The following is a 21,394-nucleotide window of genomic DNA, read 5'->3' as shown; positions in this document are numbered from 1 at the left end:
AGAAATGATTTGGCTCAATGGATAGAGTGTCAGCATGAAAGGTCCTGGGTTTGATTCCAGTCAAGGACACGTGCCTGGGTTATGGGCTTAATCCCCAATAGGGGGCGTGCAAGAAGCAGCCAGTCAATGATTCTCTCTCATCATTGATGTTTCTATCTCTCTCTCCCTGTCCCTTCCTCTCTGAAACCAATAAAAATACACCCACACACACACATGTTTTGGAACAAACAAGATAAGTAAGTTATGTTCATTAAGGTATTTTCATCATTAGCATCACCTCTGAAAATTAAATCTGCTAGGTTTCATTCCTTGTTCCTCCTCTGAAATTGATCTTCCTCTGACTATTTTCTTAGCATTTTAATGGGATAAGAATCCTTGTTGCTGTCACTACTAAAAGAGGTATCCCGAGACTTCATTTCCTACAGATTGAGTAGCTGAGAACTATAATTCTCAAAGAGGAAGCGTGAATGTTGTTACTCCCCTTGTGATCCTTGAGAAACATTTATCGTCTTTTTGCTCTACTGAGAAGCCAAATGAGCAGTGAAGGAAAAAAAATGCATCTTCTTAGGTAGGTTCAGAGAGAATCTCTTCTGTGCAATTTGGAGGAGGAAAACCGTTCCTAAATGGGCACCGAGGTCATGTACTAAAGAACCTGCTCTTTATGTTTGATAGTGGTGAGCTTCTCTGGGTAGAAATAGCACTTAAAGTTCATCTCAACAGCTTCAACTTAGAACCCAATGCGTAGCCATTAGGAGAAATTTAAAGCATACCCAGGAGGCTCCAAAAGTAAATATTTCTCTGGGCAGATGTGTTATAGCTGAATTAACTGGGTGTTTGTGCAACTGCAATGAATCGGAGAGATAACGGTCTTTATTGCCTGTAGATGTAGCCTCCGATTTCAAAATACAAGTGGTGTTAAATGTTCCCAGTAGAGGTTCAAGTCATTTGCTGAGCAAACCATTGCTGCTGCCAGGTTATAATCTTACTGCCTTAGGTTATTTGTCCAATTCTAAGTAATGAGGTTCCCATCACCCTCCATTTGAGCTGTGTTTATCTTAAGAGAACTTGGGTCAAATTGAACTTAAATTTCACCTGACCTTATTCTCCTCTAAGGAGCATTCCTAGAGGAGTGAAACACAAGATCCCCCCGCCCCTTTCATATTACTCCTCGTTTAAAGTTTTCACAGAAGAAAAACAAATGGTCTTCCCATTTAGGGTGGTGCCCCCTGCCTCTCCGTTTCAAAGGTGAGAAAGCTGTAAAGAGGATGCTGCTGTCTGGATGCTCTGTTCGCTTCTCTTTTCTTCCAGAGACCACATGACAGGGGCAGCCTTTGTGAGAGTCCCTTCCTGGATAGAGAAACACAAGAGGGGGACAATGAGTGCAGAGGTTGAGGCCACAGGGCCCAGGAAAAAGAACCAGGGAATCCCTGTGAAGCAGTAAACAACAAATATCTGTCTGGCTTTCCACAATTGTTACCCTTGCATTTCACCAAGTTAAAAACTTTAATACCAATCGGAATGATCCAGCTAAGACCAGGGTAAGGCTGGTGTCTGATCACCAAAAGCCCTGAATAGCAGGTTGAATCAGGATTCAACAGGCTATGCAGATGCGGTGGTAGGGAAGTCATGGATGATGGTCATGTGGTCAGCATAAGGAAGGTATTTACATGGGCTCATCACTTACTCTGTTCCAACCCTCATGCTACATGCTTTTATATGTATGATCATAATTTATAGTTTCAGTAAGCACATAATCTTGCTATTATCCCCCCCCCCCAACAGACGAGCAAAGAGAGTCAGCCCCATATCACATGGTAAATAAAGAAGAAAGCCTGGGCTAGAGCCCAGTCTGTTTTAAATGTTTTTTACTGATTTTTAGTGAGAGAGGAAGGGAGAGTGATGGAGAGATAGAAATATTGATGAAAGAGGAACATCATCGATTGGCTGTCTCTTGTATGTCCCCCACCGGGGATTGAGCCCACAACTTGGACATGTGCCCTGACCGGGTTTCAGACCTGGGACCTCTTGGTTCCTGGGTCAATGCTCAAATGCTGAGCCACATTGGCTAATTGCCCAGTCTGTTTTATTCTGGTCATCTTAACTTAGATATGGCTGAGGTAAGCGTGAGTGCTGCCATGGCATTTCACCCACAGGCAAATGAGATGGCAGGCAGTGTCCCAGGGTCATACCCTAAAATATGAAAGACTTTAACCGCTGTTCTATTTTATTTGAATTGCTGCTCTTTTAAAGTTGTCTTACGCGTATCCTCTCATTTTCATTCATTCTCTCTATTGGCGTCTTCTAAAGCCCTATGTCTAGGCACAGTGCCCAGGAGGGCGAGGGCTAGAAAAAGGCTGGGATTTGATCACTAAGTCCCTTAACATCAGGCTGAGTCGGGACTTGACTCAAGGGGCTACTGAGAAGTGGTGGGCAGGAAGTCCTGGGTGATGATAAATGGATGAGCTACGTGTAATCATAGTTCTTATTATCCCTGTTGTAAGTGTGTTCGGTGTGGACTAACCCTAGGGAGTCACAGAGTGGTTATGTGACCTGCACAAGACCATAGACTATCTATCTAGAAATGGGTGATTGTGTGAGGAAGACAAAAGGAAGTTCTAAAGCAGTTCTGAGTGTTTTTGAGCCTGCGCATCAACTTATTGGAGCTAAGCATTGTGGAGTCTGATGAAGTGCTGCTCCTAGCTAGGCCTCAGTTTCCCCGTCTGCAAATAGAAGTGGATGCCAGGGCAAGATAGTAAAAGCTCTCACTCACAGGCACCCAGCCTTGAAAACCTGCTCTTTGACAAGGTAGTCACAGAGATCTGGCGTTCGCTGTGGTCTAATCCTAGGGAGCCCAGCTGTCCTGGTTGGCCCACGGCCGAGCGGTGTCTTGGGCTGTGGAATTGCCATTTTCAATGCTAAAACCGTGATAGTCTCGGGCAAACTGGATGGTTGCTCACCCTACAAAAGGGTTGCTCCCAAGAGGAGGCAAAGGGAACAAATGGTATCGGGTGGGTGTTCTCCTGTTATCCCTTATGTGTACTTCGTTAGGGTCAGGTCTTGGCTAGTAATGTGGTCTTGGTCCCTTTATTTTGAGTGTGACAGGAATGGAAGGAGAACTTTTCCCACTGTCACCCACAGTGCTGTTTCATCATGGGCAAAAATGTAAAAACGCCTCCCTGTTAAAAGTTAAGAGCTGACTGACTCCAAAGGAGAAAGTATTATTTTTCTTCTGTTCCCAACCATAAATACTAAAAACATAAAAAGTTACTTCACGGTCTCTTGAAGGGACTGTGGGACAGGCCCAGGGGTACTTCTTGCCTGTCTGCCTTTCCTATCCCATCAGAATATGGCGAAAGTTCCTCTCCTCCTTGTCTACCCGACAAATATCTACGCACTCCAACCAAAGGACCCCATTCTGAAAAGCATGTCTTTGCACCCCCAGGTGGGGTTCATGGCTGACCCCTCTGTGCCCTCGTGTTGCTTTCTTTGCATAATTCCTCCTAATGATTTATTCGCTGCTACTCCCCATCCTCTCAGAGTTCTCTGAAGGTCAGCACCCCAAGTGCCAGGCCAGCGGTGGGGCAGAAACTCTAGCTTGTGCTACATTAGAAACCCAGAGCCCAGAAGGGCTGCTGAAGCATCCTGCCCTCTGTCCTGTCTGCTGGCTGGTTGATTACCACCTTCCAACACGCTCCTTTCCCATGGGAAAAAATGAACCCCATTAACATAATTTTAGACCTTAGGCTATTGAGCTTGAGTCCCAGGTTTTCTAGTGCCAGGGCACCTGTGCGGCACGAAAGCATTAAAATTGCAGCAAAATGAAATAATCCTGTTGAATGGATGCTAAACCAGGCAGCAGCATTGACATGCACAAATACTAATCAGCCACTAATTACAACCAGAGAAGAACCGAGCTCATTCTCACTGAGAATGAAGGACTGGCACTGGGTTATGAAGAGTTTAAAAATCCACACTCATCCCTGGCAGGGTAGCTTAGTTGGTAAGAGCATCATCCCGGCCAAAACCGGTTTGGCTCAGTGGATAGGGCGTCGGCATGCGGACTGAAAGGTCCCAGGTTCGATTCCGGTCAAGGGCATGTACCTTGGTTGCGGGCACATCCCCAGTAGGAGATGTGCGGGAGGCAGCTGATCGAGGTTACTCTCTCATCGATGTTTCTAACTCTCTATCCCTCTCCCTTCCTCTCTGTAAAAAAATCAATAAAATATATTTTAAAAAAAAAAAGAGCATCATCCCCAAAACTTAAGGTTGCAGGTTTGATCTCTGGTCAGGGCACCTACAAGAAGCAACCAATGAATGCATAAATAAGAGGGACAACAAATAGACGTTTCTCTCTCTCTCTCCTTCTCTCTCTCTCTCTCTCTCTCTCTCTCTCACACACACACACACACACACACACACACATCAGTAAAAATGCACGCTCAGTTCCTGTATGCACAGCCATTTGTCCAGTAGGTATTGAACACCAACAAAGATGACATTTCCTTTTGACATGGGTGGCATGTTTATTTGGCTGGTTGGTTTTGAAATGGGTATCTCTTGTGTAAACTGCTGGTCCCAAAGCGGGGATGCCCAACTGCTGACAATGCAGGAGAAACGTTTTTGCAGCCCTGCTTCTGGCTCCTCGGCTGGACTGCAGGGAGGGATGGAGGTTCACCTTGGGATGCCAGAGAAGGAGCAAGAGAGACAGAAACCTGAACACGTGTGCCCCGCAGACCCACCCTCGGCTGCAGCCTTTCATGTGGGATGTGCCAGGAACCGTGCCCGCATTTCAGGTCTGCTGTCACTGTTCTCATCACTGACATCGGAGAAGGCCCCAAACAAGCTCCTGCCACTTCTACCAAGAGAACCAATAGCGGGAAACGAAGAAAAACAATTACAGTGTGCTAGCTGAGGGGCACAGATTTAGGAGTCACACAGAGGAAGTCTCAATAGATATGTGTTTATGTTGCTTTTGTGCATAAATATGGAATAAACAAGAACTAGAGGCAGATGCCACGGAGGGGTTCAAGGCTGCCCAACTCTGCGAGCCAGCCCCGATCTCACAGACCCAGCGTTTGCTGCTCTGTGACTCCTCCTCACCTTTCCTCTTTCAAAGAGTCTCTCACTTTCTTGCCAGTTTTTTTTGTTTTCATTTTCTAAGCAGAAACTAAAATGCCACCTTCATTACCCTTTTGATATTACATGGCTGAGGTACCTCTTAGCACACTCCTTTCTAGATTATTGGTTGCATTTTGGATGGAATAACTCATTCGGCTCAGGCAGGAGTGTGATCCTACAAGGCCCTTTGACTCCTCTTCCATTTCGATGTTCACCGTGGCATGCTTGATGGACCCACAGAAGTCAGAGACTGGCTGCTTTTGCAACCCTCCCCATTGTCTTTCACCCCCCTCCCCCATGGGAAATGAAACATGGGCTGAACCCTCTCTGACAGGTTATCAATCCCTACCTATGAGACAGATTCTTGGATAAATAACAATTTAGTTAAACTGGAAGTAAGGCAAAAGAGAAATGAAATACATAGTATAAAGAGTCAAGAAAAACATTAACATTGGCAATTTGCCATTTCCTCCCATTAACCTCAATTAACCACACAGACGGAGACTCTGACATACATTACCAAAATTTAAAAAAAAACAAAAAAAAAAACACATGGCTTTATGAACATGTAATGTTTTTTGTTAAAAATCAAAAATAGTAATTATCAGAGCACATAATTCTATTTTGAATTTATTTGGGAGCCTTTCCCAAAAGGCATGGAAGCTTTTGCAAGCAATAATATAAATGCCAGGTGATCGTCCTCACATATGTAGACCATTACCTGCTATGGGTGGTGTATATGTACATGCATTCACACATACTTCCATACGTATTTTCAGTAGTATAGATTGTTCATCCAGCAAACTAATATGAACTGATCACCATCCATATGCCAGGCATTGTGCTAAACATGAAAGATACAAAGATTAGCCTAGGCCAGTGGTGGCGAACCTTTTGAGCTCGGTGTGTCAGCATTTTGAAAAACCCTAACAACTCTGGTGCCGTGTCACATATAGAAATACTTTGATCTTTGCAACCATAGTAAAACAAAGACTTATATTTTTGATATTTATTTTATATATTTAAATGCCATTTAACAAAGAAAAATCAACCAAAAAAATGAGTTCACGTGTCACCTTTGACACGCGTGTCATAGGTTCGCCATCACTGGCCTAGGCTCTTAAAAGGTACTCTTGTAATGCACATTAAGTGAGTAAAAACATGGTTGTCCTGGACAGGCCATGGTCTATTGATGGAAACAAACATGCAGACAGAATACAGTGTGGTAAAGCTATAACAGAATTTTTATAATGCTCTTTACACGAAAGCAGAAGGAGTACACACCTTTTCCCAGAATGGACAGCATTTTCCCCAAGGGAGTGTTTAGGATTCTAGCTCATCCTTCATTTCCACTTATAAAGAAAAAAAAAGTGTATGTTACTCCTAGCGAGGAAGAGGTTAATTGCTCCCCCATTCAATCATTGCTATGTTTCAAAGGAAGAAACTGAGGCACACAACAGTTTAAAGACTTGCACAAAATTGCTGCACTGATAAATGATTAAGCACAAAATTTCATTATTCTTGCAATTGATGGCCCTTCTTCCCAAAGAAGAGAAAGACCATAAAATTTCATTAATTTAGACTCTCATTGTGGAGGATTTTATAGCTAGCAGTTGAAAAGGTGAGTTTGGTCCTGGTTGGGTAGCTCAAGTTGGTTCGAGTGTCGTCCCAATATGCCAAGTTTGCAGGTTCAATCCCTTGTCAGGACACATATAAGAAGCAATAATGAATGCATACATAAGTGGAACAACAAATCAATATTTCTTTCTCTCTCTCTCTCTCTCATCAATAAAAAGAATTTTTCAAAAAAGGAAATGTGGGAACACATGTTTACTAATTTCATAAAGTTAACGTTACTATTAACAGTGTTGCCTAGCAGAAGACCTGCTTGGACAGTCTCTAATGAATAGTACACAGTTTGTTTGCAATTAAAACATCAAAATGCTGGTTGTTAACATTAAAAGGTTTTGCAAATTGTTTGTTTCCAGTACATTAAATACTCCTCTGGGACTTTTCCACCCTATTAATTTACCTCGGAAGAACAAGGTAACTATTACCAGCCACATAACTATTACAAATGCCCAGATAGGTGGAATGAAAAATGAGGTTTTACAGTAAATATGTAAAATTTAGAACAGAAAGAAAGCATTGAAGTATGTGAAAATTAACTTGAAAATGTGTGATATTTTTTTACAAGTGTTGTCAGTCTCCTGATAACATTCAAAGCCCTCCATAGCAAGTGATATTTTTCCCGAGAATTTTTTAAATTAGGTTTTAAAACATTGCTCCTACCTAAGACCTTGTATCAGTCACGGAGCAAAGACATTCTTAATGACCTGGGTACCTACAAAGTACACACGTGTTCTCAAGCCTTGGCACCTCCTCCTCTGAGTCATTTGCACTTCATCCATCCTCCTGATTTCATCTGTCATGTGAAAACAGATGTAGAAACAAATTATTTCCAGTGAAATCATTTCTGAGGGGAGTGCGGTGGTGGTTTTCACACCTCCGGGGTATGGAGGAATTAAACAACTTTACGGTGTTCATTCAAGTAAACAGAAGGAAACAAACTTTCAGTTGCCTGGTTATTAAATGTCCAGACATTGTCAGAGGGGACCAATCTAGAGACAATAAGGTTTCCCTTTTGAATGTAATCAGAAATAGCATCCCAGTGCCTTTCGGGTTTTTACCGAACATAAAAGATAACACACAGCTTTTGATGGGCGCTGTGTCTGTTTTCAAACAGCATCTGCTTTGTGCAAGCTCTCTGCCAAGCACTTCGTCTGTTCTGTTTGGTACCAAAAGCCTTGGAGGGAGAACTCCTATCCCCATTTCATAGACGGCAACACTGAGGTCAGAGACGTTAGGTAACTTGTCTTTGCTCACACAGCTAAGAAATAGCCGAGCCTGAATTAAAACTCCCATTTACCTTTTTAGGTTAGTCTTCTGTCTCCTTATTCTCTGCGACAGGTTAGGCATTGTAACTTTTTCCAACTTCTCTATTGGAATCTTATTCGCCATTTGAGGCCTGGTAAAAATACAACTTATTCTCTTCTCTTTTCCAGTCGCACAATTCAGCATTATCTTTCCTTCTTCAGGGCACCCTGGGTTGTCAAGGCCATGTATTAGACCACACCTTGAATCACAGTTATTTGCCTGTGTGTCTGTCAACCTCCTGGGGTTGTGTGTTGCATGGAGGCAAATGAAGGAAAATGTGGGGACTTGTATCCTCGTGGCTCTTGCCACGGTGCCTTCTGTCCAGTGTGCTTCTGTGGGGAATGTGTAGCATTACCTCTGCTCCAAGAATGCTGTACCTCTGCTCCAAGAATCCTGGGGGCCAGATGGAGCGGGGAGAGGTGTACACCTCAGGCAGTACAGGAAAGCATGCTGGCATGAACAAGCCACACTGTAACTGACACAAGCCAGTGTCTTAGGGGAAGACACAAAGCATGTGTCAGATCTAAATTAAGAACAAACCTGGTAACCAGGTCGTGGGCTCCTTTGCTGGGAGGATTTAGATAGAGCCCTGTGGAATTCAGTGAGGACAGGCAGGAGACTGTGTGCCATTGCATTGGCCTTGAAGTTCTTTTGGATTCTAAAACTGAGGGATTTTCATTGTGGAAAAACTAGACAAGTCAAAAATTAATTATTGCAACCCCATCGCCCAAGGATTACAACTGTACGGACAGTGATTCTCACCCTCGGCTGGATATCAGTCACCTGGAGTGTTTTAGAAATCCCTGTGCCTAGGCCTCCCCCCTCCCCCCAATACCTAATCATTCAGAGCCTCTGGAGGTGGGGCCTTGGCATCTGCCTATGTTAAAGCTCCTCAGGAGATTCCAACACGCCGTCAAGTTTGAAAACCAGCAATGGTCTGAGGTCCAGGTTCTCAAAAAAGGGTGTTTGAAGAGGCTGCAGTTCTGCATTGCTGCCCTGCTCCCAGGTGCCACTGATGCTGCTAAGCTGTGCTACACTTTGAGGGCCCAGGCCAGTGATGGCGAACCTTTTGAGCTCGGCATGTCAGCATTTTGAAAAACCCTAACTTAACTCTGGTGCCGTGTCACATATAGAAATATTTTGATCTTTGCAACCATAGTAAAACAAAGACTTATATTTTTGGTATTCTATATATTTAAATGCCATTTAACAAAGAAAAATCAACCAAAAAAATGAGTTCGCGTGTCACCTCTGACGTGTGTCATAGGTTTGCCATCACTGACCTAGGCTATCTGCTGTCCTCCTCTGACACGCGTGTCGTAGGTTCACCATCACTGACCTAGGGTATCTGCTGTCCTTGCAATAACACTTAACAATTCATGGACGAAGGATTTCTTACGCATAAGTCTCTGAACAATTTACTTAAACTGTGAGCATCAGTGTCCTTATCTGCCAGATGACAGGGGATATAGTAGACATTTTACAGGGTTTGTTGCCCAAATGTCTAGACATATTTAAGGGAATCTCAGAATGGAAATGAGGCAAGATTAGACCCTTAAACACATATGATACTCCAGGCATCCTCTTTGGAGCTTATAGTAAGAGTAACATCCTGTGAGCATTTAATACGTGCCAGGAACCAAGCTAAGCATTTTAAATCGCTTATTTAATTTAATAAGCCTCCTTTTACAGAGGAGGAGGCTGGTATTTAGAAAGCTAAGTAACTTGCTGAAGCACAGGCAGTCGCCTGGGGGCGGGGGGGTTCGGGGAGGTATGGGATGTGAAGCCAGGCAGTCTGATGCCAGAGCCTGAGTGTGGTCGGCATACTGTTAACCAGTATACCAAGATGCTTCTCAGACGAGATCATCTCTAAGACCCCTCCAGACAGTGTAATTTTGATGGCAGGACATTTAATTCTTCCTTATTTTCATCAACCAGTATTTAGAATTATGCAAAAAAAAAAAAAAACCTCTTGGCAGAAAGAGAAGGGGGGAGATGTGCACCATATTGCACATCTGAGCACACACGTCAGTGGTATGTTCATGGCCCCTAAAGGTGGCATCATTTCATATTCCATCCTTAATCTTGGTTTACCATCTGTAGCTGAACTTCTCTGAAGAAATCCATATGGCATTCAAGGTTTAGCTAAAATCGCCTGGAGATTTACTCAGGTGCATAAATACTTTTCCATCCCGGCCAAATCAAAAGGCAGAGCCGCGGCGCTGTGTGAGATTTGCAGGAGAGCCGTGAGGATCGGTGATGTGGAGAGGAATCAAGGCGAGGACATATGGGACTAGTGAAGTATTCTGGCAAAATTAAGCTCACAGCATCTCTGGTCCTAAGTGTGTGTGTGTGTGTGTGTGTGTGTGGCAGGACCACCTGCTACCAGAGAGAATTATTCAGAGGAAAGGCCTTTGGAAATACTATCCACCATAGATCTTCTTCATTACTTATTACTCCTCCTTTGTTTGCCACTATCTTATCCTTCCCCCTGGGGGCTGGTGCCTTGACCCAGATGTCCCTCACTGATCTAGTCTACCATGAGTGGTACAGTGAGGGACCAGAGCTTGCCTGCACCTCAACACTCTCTCGGGCTGTGGGCAACTCCATCTGTTAACTAGGCCCCAAGGGAAAGTGCCAGGTGTGCCAGCGTCAGCACTTTTCCTTCACAAGCTGGCTCTTCCCTTGGCTACCTGTAGCAGCTACCAAATCCTGGGTCCAAAGAGGAAAGTGTCTCTGGCAGGAGAAATGCCGCCTCTGATTTCCCTGCTGCTAAGGCAGGAAATGCCATCTGTGGACTTGCAGAACGAGAACATGCAACGTACCTGTTACAGAAAGGCAACAGCTACGCAGCACGTTGGACCCACAGGGTTTTCAGACTTTGGCTTAAGATGCCCCCTCGCTTACACAGTTTTAAAGCTTCTGTGAGCATCTTGGAAGTAACTATTGATAAAGGAAGTTTGAGCTGCAGGCGTAAGCTCCCTCGGTGATTTCCCCTGTCAGGTTTTCTTAAGTAAATTTCATAGCAGCACTGCATGCTCACTCCAGCAGCTCCAAATCTTTACACCTGTGGAAACCGCCCTTACTTCAGAAGCGTGTCTTCGGGGGCCAATTTCTAGAATCCTGTTTTTAACCCCCTCCTAACTAATGTTGTAAGTCTTTTATATTTTTTTCTTTTGTTTTATTCTTTTCTTTCCAAACGAGCATCCTATAGCCTGATACCACCCATTACTTAGTATTTTTAAAAATAAGCGTGATACATGTGTTCACTTCAACTGTAATTTTTTCGACAATCCTGAATTTGCATTTACTGTGGCCCTTTTATTCTCGCTCTCAACTCATTGTACAGCCCTATGTCCGTGTGTAAATGTTGCAGGGAACATTTTAAGGCTTCCTGATGGGCTAAAAAGAGAGGTGGAGACAGAGGTTCTAGAAGTTATCCTCTTAGAGAAGAGACAATAAACTCCTGGGAATGACCAAGGTTTTTGTTTTCCTCGTGAAAAACATACACTCAGGGTTAAATGACATGTTTACTTTTTCTCTCCTGAGAAGTATGCATATGGGTGTTCAAGTGTTGATGTTGTGGGTAAACAAAAACTTGACAACAGCCCCTCTTCCTGCCCAGGTGACCTACACAGCTGGACTCCAGTCCATCAAGAAGAAAGTGATGAGAGTAGAAAGAAGAATCATGTCCTTTTAATGTCCTGATATTTATACTTTTTACACTGAAGAAACTTTAGGACATTCCTAGAAGAGGAAACAAGGGCCTAGAGAAAAGATGTGATTGCTATAATCGCACAGCCAGTTACTGACAGCATTGAGACTGGGACCCAGGTCTCCTGGCTCCTAAGTGGGTGGCTTTGCCACCACTCTGCATGCTTGCCTGCCCAGGAAAGCGGCAAGATGCTTCAGAGTTTCTGGATTTGAATCTTTGCTCAGTCACTGGAGACCTTGTGCAAGTTATTTACCTCAGTTTCCTTCTACAAATGGAGTCAGAACAGTTCCCATTTACCTGAACTCTTGTGAGATTAAATGAGAACACATAGGTAAACCTTTTAGAATAGGGCCTGGTACATAGTACTCAAATGTTGGACACTACTATATTAGTATTTGCCCACCTTTCCCCATAAATTAGATAGACGTGGGAGAATGGTGGAATGGCCACAAAGCCCCTGTGCCTGACATTAAAGAATACAATTTTTAATCAGCAGCTGAAAAAAAAATTTTAAAGGCTCTCAGGAATTATTCTAATGACCTCCAACTATCAGCATGGAAGAGGGTGTCCAAAAATGGGGAAAATATTAAAATCATTCAGAGAACGGAAGAGAGCATTCAGATAACGTTAACTCCCATGCTTTGAGACTATTAAGGGCTCTTTATAAAACAATATTGAGAATTCTGGGAGACTGCATCCATGTCACCATCATTCAAACATGTTTTGCTTGATACCTACAATGTGTCTGATTCTATGTTAAATACCAAGAACATGAGATGAATAAGATCTAGTCACTACCCTCTAGTCTATATACTATCTGGAAAGACTGAATCTTCAAGGAATAGCTAGATCCAACCAACTATTGGGTGATATGACTGCAGTATTTGTGTATTTAACCAATGTGATAGGCACTGATCCGTGCTCCTGAGCTCAACTGGAACTACCCAGTCTCTGCTTTGCTGAAACCACGAGGGTGATTGAGGTAATAATAGAGTCACATGCAACATGCCAGAAGAGAGAAGGAGACCAGGGAACTGTTTGGAAGGATGGTGAGGGGTTTATTGGATAGCTGCGGGTAGGCGTGGAGAAATGGGATATGAAAAAGACAGAGTTAAAGCACTAATTTTGGTTCACAGGAATGATAATTCTAGTTTTATTTTTAAGACAAACCCAGCTTCCATGGGTCTTGAAAAATTATACTGAAACAGCTAAGAACTACACTGCTTCAAGTAGCACTTACAGAAAATGTGAATGTCAAGCAGTAGATTGCCCAGCTGCGACCCAGGACACCCATGGGGAGAAGGAGCAGGGAAAAGATGTCATCCTACAAGTGTCACTTCTCTGACCATAACTGCAAGAACAGCCTGAGTCCCCTTCAGACAGGCAGCCACATGTTCATGCTCAGGCCGTTTCTCGGAGCGACTGTTAGACTCCTCCGTCTCCACAACAGAAAATCAGAAGTGTCCATTTTTAAAGTAATTGCATGGTCCCAGCCGTGTGCCCTCCCGCCTTCTTTATTGAGTATCATTCACTGCGGACTGAACTCGCCCCCACCCTTTCCTCAACTGGAGGCTTGCATACGTATTATATCAAATGATGTGTTTGTTTCTATCTCCGTGCCACATTCAAACGCCTGCCCGTGATTTATCTTTGAAATTCAATTTCGTCATGTCAGTCCCCAATTTACTGTGCCCAATGGGTCTGCAGTTTACATGCGTGATGTACATGCCTGTCTCCTGCGGAGATTACAATGAGGCGGCCTTCCACGGTGATGAATCACAGCAGATGCAGAGGGAAGTTGCTCTCCTTTATCCTTTTTCCTTTTCTAAAGCCCAACTGCCTTCTGCTACAACAAAGTTGTTAAAAATGAAGATGCAGCTTTGGCGATTTCGACTGATTCCTCTGGACTGTGGGGGATGGCTCACTGCATTCCTTTCTGACGGTAAAATACACGGTGCTGCTGAAGCATCATAGCTCATCCTATGTGTGTTCCCTACGTCCAGCGATTTTCAACAGGTGGGCTGCAAGAATTTTTAAAACATACAGTACCTGACTGTTTAGTCAAGGGCACTGACCTCTTTTGCCCTAAATTGCCAAATAAAAGAAATGACAACAGTCAACACAACATTAACCATTAGTGTGAATGCCCTGTCTTGGACCATAAACATATAGGTCATATGATAGAGTTGCATCTTATTGGTCATGCTGCATAATAAGGTTGCATCTCATTGGTTAATTCTTGGTATCAGAAATCCTTATATAGATTTATAGGCACCTGACTTTTTTGAAAAGTTACTTTGGAGCCAAAAGGGGAAGTGATTAATATCATTTTTATTTCTGTTGTTACTATTATCATTTGTAAATCAATCAAATTATACCGTTTTTTGCCAGCTTGGTAAAAAATATTTTTTTGGTGTGCCACGGAAATTTAGTACTTAGTTTATGCATGCCATGAGATGAAAAAGTTTCAAAATCACAGCTTTGGAAGGAAGAAAGTTTTGGCCCATTTTTGGATTAGTTGGCCCTGGCTTGATGAGGATTATTTTTATCAGTGCGATAATTACCATTTGTGGCTTTAACGCAAAATGCTTTGTTCATTATTGTTATGCTCCAGATCCCCATGGGCAAACCTGATCACTCTCTTCCTTCTAACCCCTCTTCATGCCTGATTCCTAAATAACTCACTCACCCCATCATCCATTCACCAAATATTTTAAAATGTCTGACTTTTCCAACTAGAAAGATTTGTTAAAATCTAAAAGACAGAGTTATGGTTCCCTATTGATGTATAATTATATAAAACTTGAGGCCTGGCGCACAAAATTCTTGCACAGGTACGGTGCCTAGGCTTGGCCTATGATCAGGGCCATCTTCCCCAGCTGTCTGCAGCCAGTCCTGGCCCCCCCCCCCACCACCCACCCCCGGTTCCCCTAGTGTTTATATAATAAAACACTGAAAACTCACATTCAAACAGCTGTGAAAGGATGAGTATACTGTTTACATTTATAATTCCGGTTTTAAGGAAAGTGGTTAAAACCCTTAAAAATTCAAGTCTATAATTTTAGAGTATTTTCATTACCCACCCCACCCCCCGAAAGAAACATTGTGCCCATTAGTAGTTAATCCCTGTCTGAAAGCTGACCTCATCTGATTTCCTACCCATTAGACACTTTTATCTTATTTTTTGTGAAAATAAAGGCAATACAAACCTAGAGACCTGAAGTCCACAGAGGCTGTCCTGCCTTTTTTCCAGGCACAGATGTTGTTTGCCTTCCTCACAGCCGCAGGTTCACTGTTGTGTATGCTGTTTCAGACTTTTCAGGAAGCCTATAGCTTCCTCTGTTGGCTGATAAATATGTGAAAAAACACATCTTGGTGAAGGTATACAGTTGGGAGGGGGTCACTGCTCTCTCAGTTATACATGTGCTTTGTTAAAATGTGTGACCCTCCTAAAAAATTACCCTAAGAATGATCAGGGGAGGAAGCTGGCCTCTTCCCTGGGCCCCGTTACACCGCAGTGGGCTGTGAAACTCTGTGAGTAGGACCTGAAACGACACGAGTGCCATCAGGGGAACAGAGGGCAAAGGGCTCCTGAAGAGCAGCAGGCAGGCAGCAGAGTAGAAGTGACAGCCCCTCACCCATTCAGAGCCTCAATACTACAAGTATCTCTCATTCCCACTGTGATCCCTCACAGAGGATGCTCCTGGAAGAGGTGAAAGCCCCCTGTCCCCTTTTCAGAAGACAGTGACTTCTCACTTGGAAAGGGCCTCTGTGACATATGACCTTATAGGGTAGACTAGCCTGAAAATGAAGACATCGTATTGGTGTGTTAGATGTCCACTGGTGTGACCACATCGACCCATAGTCAACATGAACCAGGGAGCTGTGCTCCCTTTTATTCCTCTTTTATCACCCCACCCACTAGTGCACTCACACATCATCTCCATCCCCCCCTTGCTCACCCCCAGGCACACACTGAGCCCGATCGTCTGCTCCAGATGCTGAAGCAGCTCAGTGTACGCCCATCCTGCATGTGGCTGAGCAGAAACACTTATATCAATAAAGAATCATAGTGAGATTCAGCAAAGGGTCATGGGATGATGTAACCTTCTCTTAGAATCAGTGGGCCTTCTCAGGCATCACCCCAAGAGATTCAGATGCAGTAAATGGGGCTGGAGTGGGACATAGAATCTAATTGTTGAGTTTCCCGGGGAGCTCTGATGGGAAGCTGGAAAAGAGAAGTTACTGATTCTCTCCCTTACAATTCCTGATAACAGTCTTCTCCACAACCTTGAACAGTTGCTCATCTTTGTATCTGAGAGTGAAGAGGGTGTCACCATTCACAGAGAGGACCTCAATCAATGGCTTCAAATAAATGTTCAAGGCACCCACATTCTGCCCACCATCATAGACTTTCCTTACACACTAAGCCAGTGATGGTGAACCTATGACATGCATGTCAGAGGTGACACGCGAACTTGTTATTTTGGTTGAGTTTTCTTTGTTAAATGGCATTTCAATATATAAAATAAATATCAAAAATAGAAATCTTTGTTTTACTATGGTTGCAAAGATCAAAAAATTTCTATATGTGACACGGCACCAGAGTTAAGTTAGGGTTTTTTAAAATGCTGACACGCCGAGCTCAAAAGGTTCGCCATCTCTGCACTAAGCAGTACCCTCCCAAGCAAACATTCTAAGTCAGTAGTAAAACTGAAGATTAAAATATAAATAGTCTCTCTCTTCCACATCAATTTTTGTCAACTGAGCATTAATGAAGTTCCCGTTCTTTGTTTCAGGCCACGAGCTAGGTGGGTTTATGAATGAAAAGGCAGGCCCTTCCCATGAAGGAACTGGGTCAACTTGTCTATTGGGGAAATGCAGACGTAGAGCAAAGGATGATCATAGAGGGCAAAGAACAATGGTGGAGGACACCGTTCTGTTGGGACATGTCACATGGGCACTTACCCTGGCTAACACCTGAGCTAACAGCTGATCTACATTTGAAGTCAGTGGGTGCAGTAGTGGAGTGGGAAGAATTCACAGAAAGGCAGGTCATTTGTGCAATGGTAACATAGATTTCCCTTCATAGGAGTGTAGACAGGTGAGAAAGGAGGGGAGGGGAGTGGCTTGTAAAGAGCCCTCCTACTCCCAGTGGGATTTTATTTTGAAGGCCATTTAACCGCCTAGGGTCTCTTCTTGGCTTTCTCTAAAGCCTACCACGTACTCCCACCCACCACCTCTGTATGAAATAAAAGCTGGAGGTCATGAGATCCTCAGCCAACCTCAGTCGGAGAGCTTTTCCTTATTCCACATACTTTGCCAACCTTGGGAGTGAGCTTTTCATGGGGTTTTACTCTGGGCAGCAATTTCCTGTCAGTCAGCATATGTCATGAAAACAGCCCCATCCATAAGTCTCTTGTCTTCAGGGACATTGCAGAATCAAGAAATGGCATAAGTTTGACCTCCTAATTGCCATTTGACAATAATAATAATAAAACCTGCCAGAGACAAATTGGTGCAATAAGCTGGGTGGCTGGAGGTTTTGCCTTCTCATTCCCTTTGCTTTGTCTTTATACTCAAATGGGCGATTCATTTATGAGGAACACCATTCAAAGGAAAGATAGGCATTTCCCAGGTGGGACTTATTTTGTGTGAAGATTTAAACACATAATAAATGATAAAATTACAGTATGAAATCTTAGGTATGTGAGTTATTAAATTTGCAGTAATTTTGTGCACAATAGTTATTACAGAAATAACCTTCTTTGTCAAGTTTAACAAAAAAAAATTATAAGCATAAAAAAGTTAAATAAGAAAGTGCTGTTTCATAGCCTGAATCTAATCTGCATCAATAACATAGTAATTGTTCAAAAACTCTAAACTCTTTAATGAGGTTCCTACTGTATAATTTTAATCATATGCAAATAAATCATTGAAATTCCTTCTTATCAGAAAAACAATGTTTCTTCAGTGAGTTTTTATGTCCCCAAAGTGATTACATTACCTGAGGTAAGCAAAAACCCCAACACAAGTTTTCAAGTTTTCTTTGAAAATGTTATTTTGCTTTAAGAATAATTCTGTTGTATCTCAGTGGTTAGAGCTGTCAGCCCTCACACTGAAGGATCATGGGTTCGATTCCTGGTCAAGGGCAGGTACCTGGGTTGCAGATTCAATCATCAGCCCCTGGTCAGGTGTATGCAGGAGGCAACCCATCCATGTATGTCTCTCTGTCTTCTTCCTCCCTCCCTTCCACTCTCTCTAAAAATCAATGGAAAAAATATCCTCGGGTGAGGATTAACCTACAAATAACAGAATAATTCTGAAGATTCCTAAACTGCTTATCCAGAAATAAAACAAGGAAGAATTCTGAGACCATCTTATTGCCACTGGGACTGGAAAATTACAGTTCCTCATCACTTCTGCTTTTTCTTTAACTGGACTTATTTCTCACCCTCCATACCCCAGATATTTAAAAGTCAAATATTCTCATTTCTACACAGGTCTGATTACAACAACTTCAAGGAAACTGGATCGAGAACAACAGGCAGAACATTTTCTGGAGGTAAGTGCATAGAGGGAACTGACATTCATTAAAACTCACTTTCACTGAACTTCTTTAACCTTCCACATAATCTATAACTTTACTATCTTTGATCACTGTCCTACACAGTGAAGGTGTTTACCTAAGGCTGACTGGTCCTGAATTTGGAGATTTCTCGTACATTGCTCTGTACGCATGCCTGTGTGCCCAGCAAGGGAGGCAGAGCAGCCTTTGCATTCCGCTGAAAACAAGCAGATGCATGGATGTCTCTTGCTTGACTTCAGGCTCCTTGGTCAACTATAGGAAAAGAAAGTTCAGGAACAGAGCCCTCTGCGCCTCAGCTGCACTGTGAGAAGGAGCAGGATGCTGCCCTGAAAGTGAAGTGCATCATTTGTGAAGCACCTGGCTTTGTTCCTCTTTTATTTTTTTCCCCTGGAAGAGAGTTGAGGAAGGGAAGGCTGCGAGTTGATTCACTGCCCAAGATGACTTTTCTGAAACTATAAAATGCACTCCTATAATTCATTAAGACAGAAACAGCAGAATTATAAACTATAAGAACATTATTTCTGGATGGGAAAAAGAAACACCAGAAGGGAAAGATGGAAAAATAGGCGTGAAAGAGCTTTGTGGAACAGTCTTTCTGTACATCTCTCAAGCATGTTTATTGGGAAGCTTGAAGTCCAAGGTGCATGTGCGACATTGTGATTTAAGTGTGATTGTCTGGTACGGAACAGATGACAATGCTTAGAAGTTAGGGGTTTGTGAGGTGTTGCAATGAGTCTATGCTTTTAAGAGGATCTGTTAGGGTTTAAGAAACACTGGAATTCACAGGTCCTCTTGGCATACACACACGCGCACACACACACACTCACACACACGTGCATGCCCCTCAAATCCCTGCTGTTCTCCTTTAAATCAGTTCACTTGTAATGACATATAAAGAACAGTGGACTAGGAATCAGTGCTCTTGGATATCAGAACTGCACTGCCATGATTGGCGTGAAGTCTAGGAAGCTGTTTCACTGCCCTGGACCTCGGTTTCCCCTACTGTGAAATGTGACAAATAATTACTACTCCGTATACCTCAAAGCATCGCTATTAGGATCAAATCTTACATTCTTATATCACAGTCTGTTTAAAGCTCTTAAAGCATAATGTACATAATAAAGGGTCATTATTATGATGATGCAGCATCCTGATAACCCTTTTAAAACATTGCAATCATCTTTTAAGATGAAAGACTCCAGGCTGCCAAAAAATACTAATTCTAATTTTTTTTCAAAATTACACTAATGTGCTGTGGTATGTACCTGGTCCAGAATTAGAGAACGTTTCCCAGAACAGTAACACTTTATATTATCTTGTGCTCCTTGCCTTTGCAGCAGAGTCCAGGGTTCCTGGGGAGGCTGTGTTCTCAAATAGTGGAACCCATTACCGCCCTGAAGGGAAATGGGAGGGGCTCTCATTAGCTGGGGAATCTGCCTGAGATCACTTACTGGCTTGTCCCTGGAAACGTGGTGTATTCGGGGTGTGTGTGGTGCACTGTGTACTGTAGAGAAAAACACAGGAGTGTTTTCCAGGCATGTGAGTATACATCCTTTATAGACTTTCCTCAATACTGACCAAACATTCTGGTTCTTTAGACAGACATGATGGATCTGGCCCATCATGTCTTAGTGTCTGGTATCATCTGCTTAACGAAGTAGTGTAGTCGAGCAGTTAACAACCTCAGAGAGCTGTTGGGAGAATCAGATATGAAATCTGTGTCAAACATCCAGTCCAATATCTGCTGGTGCGTAGCAAGTGCTCAATAAAGTATAGAAATAGTCACTGTGATTTTAATTATTTTCCTATCCTATATAATAAAACCCTAATATGCAAATCGACCAAATGGCCAGTCACTATGATAGCACTGACCACCAGGGGGCAGACACTTAACGCAGGAGCTGCCCCCTGCTAGTCAGTGCGCTCCCACAGGAGAAGTGCCGCTTGGCCAGAAACCAGGCTCACGGTTGGCGAGCACAGTGGCGGTGGTGGAAGCCTCTCCCATCTCCGTGGTGAAATCTGTGTCAAACATCCAGTCCAATATCTGCTGGTGCTAAGCAAGTGCTCAATAAAGTATAGATATAATCACTGTGATTTTAATTATTATCATATCCTATATAATAAAACCCTAATATGCAAATCGACCAAATGGAGCAATGGCCAGTCGCTATGATGAGCCCTGACCAGCAGGGGGCAGACACTCAATGCAGGAGCTGCCCCCTGCTAGTCAGTGCACTCACACAGCGGGAGTGCAGCTTGGCCAGAAACCGGGCTCATGGCAGGCGAGCACAGTGGCGGTGGTGGGAGCCTCTCCCATCTCCGTGGAGGTGCTAAGGACCCCTCAGGGGATGTCCAACTGCTGGCTTAGGCCCGCTCGGCACAAGCCAGGCTGAGGGGATCCTTCCCCTCCCCCTAGTGCATGAATGTCATGCACCAGGCCTCTAGTATTGTCATAATACCTGAACCCTCTTAAAGATCTGACTCATCTCCACATTCCAAGATGATAGTAGCTCCAGCACTGGAATGTAGAAGGAGCCCAGGCAGTAACCCCTGGACTCTGCCATGTTGTAGGGGCTGCTCTATGTGCTAAGGATACAGAGTGAACATGAAGGATGGAAAAACACGACTCATCTCCACATTCCAAGATGATAGTAGCTCTAGGCACTGGAATGCAGAAGGAGCCCAGGCAGCAACCCCTGGACTCTGCCATGTTGTAGGGGCTGCCCTATGTGCTAGGGATACAGAGTGAACATGAAGGATGGAAAAACATGTGATAAAGAAAGAAATGCTATGAGTTCAGCTACAAGCTCTCTGAGGCCACTCAAAGAAGGTTCCAGGGTAGTGCCTGAAAGTGGGGTTTGGTGTAGTCAATGTTCAATAGTTCAGCTACAAGCTCTCTGAGGCCACTCAAAGAGGCTTCAGGGTAGTGCCTGAAAGTGGAGTTTGGTGTAGTCTGGCTGGCTAGGAGGACCTCTTTAAGGAGATAGCAACTTGGTGACATGAAACCAAGATTCTATTCAAGGCCTATGACTACC

At 43.5% G+C, this 21,394-nt stretch overlaps 1 protein-coding gene across 1 annotated transcript in view; it reads left to right on the top strand.

The window, feature by feature from the left end:
- FAT3 (FAT atypical cadherin 3) overlaps positions 1–21,394 on the top strand; it is a 520,386-nt gene that overhangs the window by 304,227 nt on the left and 194,765 nt on the right. Inside the window, exon 3 of the mRNA XM_015569255.1 lies at positions 18,274–18,335. Within this exon, the coding sequence (XP_015424741.1) occupies positions 18,274–18,335 (62 nt within the window). The remainder of the gene's footprint in view (positions 1–18,273; positions 18,336–21,394) is intronic.

This window comes from Myotis davidii, unplaced genomic scaffold (assembly GCF_000327345.1).
Source record: "Myotis davidii unplaced genomic scaffold, ASM32734v1 scaffold345, whole genome shotgun sequence".
In the NCBI taxonomy this organism is placed as follows: domain Eukaryota; kingdom Metazoa; phylum Chordata; class Mammalia; order Chiroptera; family Vespertilionidae; genus Myotis; species Myotis davidii.
Note: the sequence above shows the minus strand (reverse complement) of the source record. Positions and strands in the feature narration are given on the sequence as shown.